This window comes from Hibiscus syriacus, unplaced genomic scaffold (assembly GCF_006381635.1).
Source record: "Hibiscus syriacus cultivar Baekdansim isolate YM2019G1 unplaced genomic scaffold, ASM638163v2 tig00110015_pilon, whole genome shotgun sequence".
NCBI lineage: Eukaryota > Viridiplantae > Streptophyta > Magnoliopsida > Malvales > Malvaceae > Hibiscus > Hibiscus syriacus.
Window position 1 is genome coordinate 983,228 of NW_024062564.1, and position 2,094 is coordinate 985,321.

General features: G+C 34.2%; 1 protein-coding gene across 1 annotated transcript; it reads left to right on the forward strand.

Annotated features, from left to right (window-relative positions):
• The first annotated feature begins 837 nt into the window (after positions 1-837).
• Positions 838-1,333, forward strand: LOC120212765 (NAC domain-containing protein JA2-like). Its single transcript, XM_039210962.1, has 2 exons — positions 838-1,260; positions 1,322-1,333. Exons 1-2 carry the CDS (start codon positions 838-840, stop codon positions 1,331-1,333), a joined length of 435 nt encoding a protein of 144 aa, XP_039066893.1.
• The last annotated feature ends 761 nt before the right edge of the window (positions 1,334-2,094 follow it).

Below are 2,094 nucleotides of genomic sequence, written 5' to 3' on the forward strand. Positions count from 1 at the left end.
TTTTTTTTTTAATAAATTCTACCTTATTCACCCTAAACTATTAAAAAACCCAATCATAAATAATTCGACATTAATACCAACTCGACAACTTATCATTAAAGTCAAATCAATCAAACATAAATGGCATTTATTTATCAACGTACTTTTGATTATAAACAATGCACAAACTAATTAATCAAATTAAGCACGCATATTTTACAATGTATGAGTTTAAGCCTAAGAGATTTACATTGATCAGTTCCGAGTCACTTGCAATGCTCTAAATGCAATCTCGATCATTCCGTAAATACTAAATATTTGCAAAGACATTAAAAATGGAATAAACTTACATACCTCCATAAGATAATTAACTAAAATGTTTGAGGGATAATTTATCTAAACAACTTATACAGTAAATCAATAAGAAATTTTGAGGCATTAAAAGTCCTTAAACTATTATTGGTAATCATTCTAAGTCCTATTATTTTTAGTTAGAAGATTTTGCTTTGGTCAATGAGATGTTGACATGACACAAAAATTTAGATATTGTTTTGACAAAAAAAATAATACTGCTTAAAGAAAAAGGAAACATGGTTCAGGGTACTTATTTTGATCAAAAACTAATTTAGGTACTTAAAGTGATTACATTATAGTTTTAGGACTTGTTTTGATAAAAATAATAATTTAGGGGCTTAAAAATAAAAGGAGACATAGTTTAGGGCTTTGTTTTTAGTTTAATCCTAAAAGTATTATTGATCTATATATATATACACGTCTGGCAGCTCCCTTTTGTTAATTTTCTAAAACCTGAATAGTGAATACCGCGTAAAAACCAAAGTCTAACCACGTTAAAGACTTATGGATTCCGATGAATACAGGATGAATATTCCTCCAGGTTTTCAGTTCCTACCAACGGATAATGAACTGATTACATGTTATCTGTGGAAGAAGGCAAAAGGCAAGCCATTACCTTGTAACTATATCCTCGACTGTGAAATTTATGGCGACAAAGATAAGGAGCCGTGGAAGATTTTTGGTGAGGCCACGTCCGAAACCTTTTATGTATTCACCAAATTGAAGAAGAAGGGCAAGGGAAGAAGGATCGATCGAATCGCTGGTTCGGGGACTTGGAAAGGTCAAAGAACAGATCCGATTATGGATTCAAACAATAATCATATTGGGGATAAAAAACTTTTCAGTTTTCAAGTTAAAGAACGCTCTCATGATAAAGAAAACGGACATTGGATCATGACTGAGTTTTCTCTTCTAAACGACGATCAAGTAAGTTGTTTTACATGATATTGCTGTTTACGTTGTTAACAAAGATTAATGATTGTATTAGTTCTTACACTAACTCTTTTTTCTGTTTTATTAATAGGTTGATGGTCGGGTGTTATGTCGAATCTACAATAAAAAAAGGGAAATAGACCTCCTGAACATGATAAAGATGACTCAATAGACATAGTTAACTCTCTCAAAAGGACCCTCCCATCGCTTTACTATGTCGAAGATGAAATCGCAGATCCTTGGACGAGCAAGAGATTCCGCGGAAATTGTAACTACGGTAAATGTTTTAAGATTGCCACTATGCATAGCATCTACCGCCAACCATTTCGTTACATAAACAACAGCAGCATCTAGTAGGGTCAATGGGAGATGAAATTTTTCATCCTCATCATCAATACCCAATTTCCGGGGCTCAATTGTGTTGAAGACGAAACCGCAAGACCATACCAGGGTCATGGCTTGTATTGAACAAATAATGTACTGTTTTTTAGTATTAATAAATTATTTGGGCACTCTTTTCCTCCTTCCGCTATTCGGGTAAGGCTTCGGCTTGAACTGGAACTCGGATATGAAAGGGGTTTTTAACTAGGCCTAAAAAAAATTGCGTTTTAGCTTATATAAAAAATTAGAAAAGTAAGATATTAGGCTGCCCCCAACGCCAGGTTGAGGGCAGCAGCTTCCGTGGAGACTTCTAAATTATGAATTGTCTCCCGTAGGACTCGATCCCAAAGTTAAAGGTCTTGTGCTCTACCAACTGAGCTGGACAGGTGTTCCATAAACAACTTCAGTCCAGTACAAAAATTGCAATGAAAGAATGTCATACATGGA

What these genes read in the sequence shown, in the direction of transcription:
- LOC120212765 (XM_039210962.1), top strand. Translation starts at nt 838, where the DNA reads ATGGATTCCGATGAATACAGGATGAATATTCCTCCAGGTTTTCAGTTC.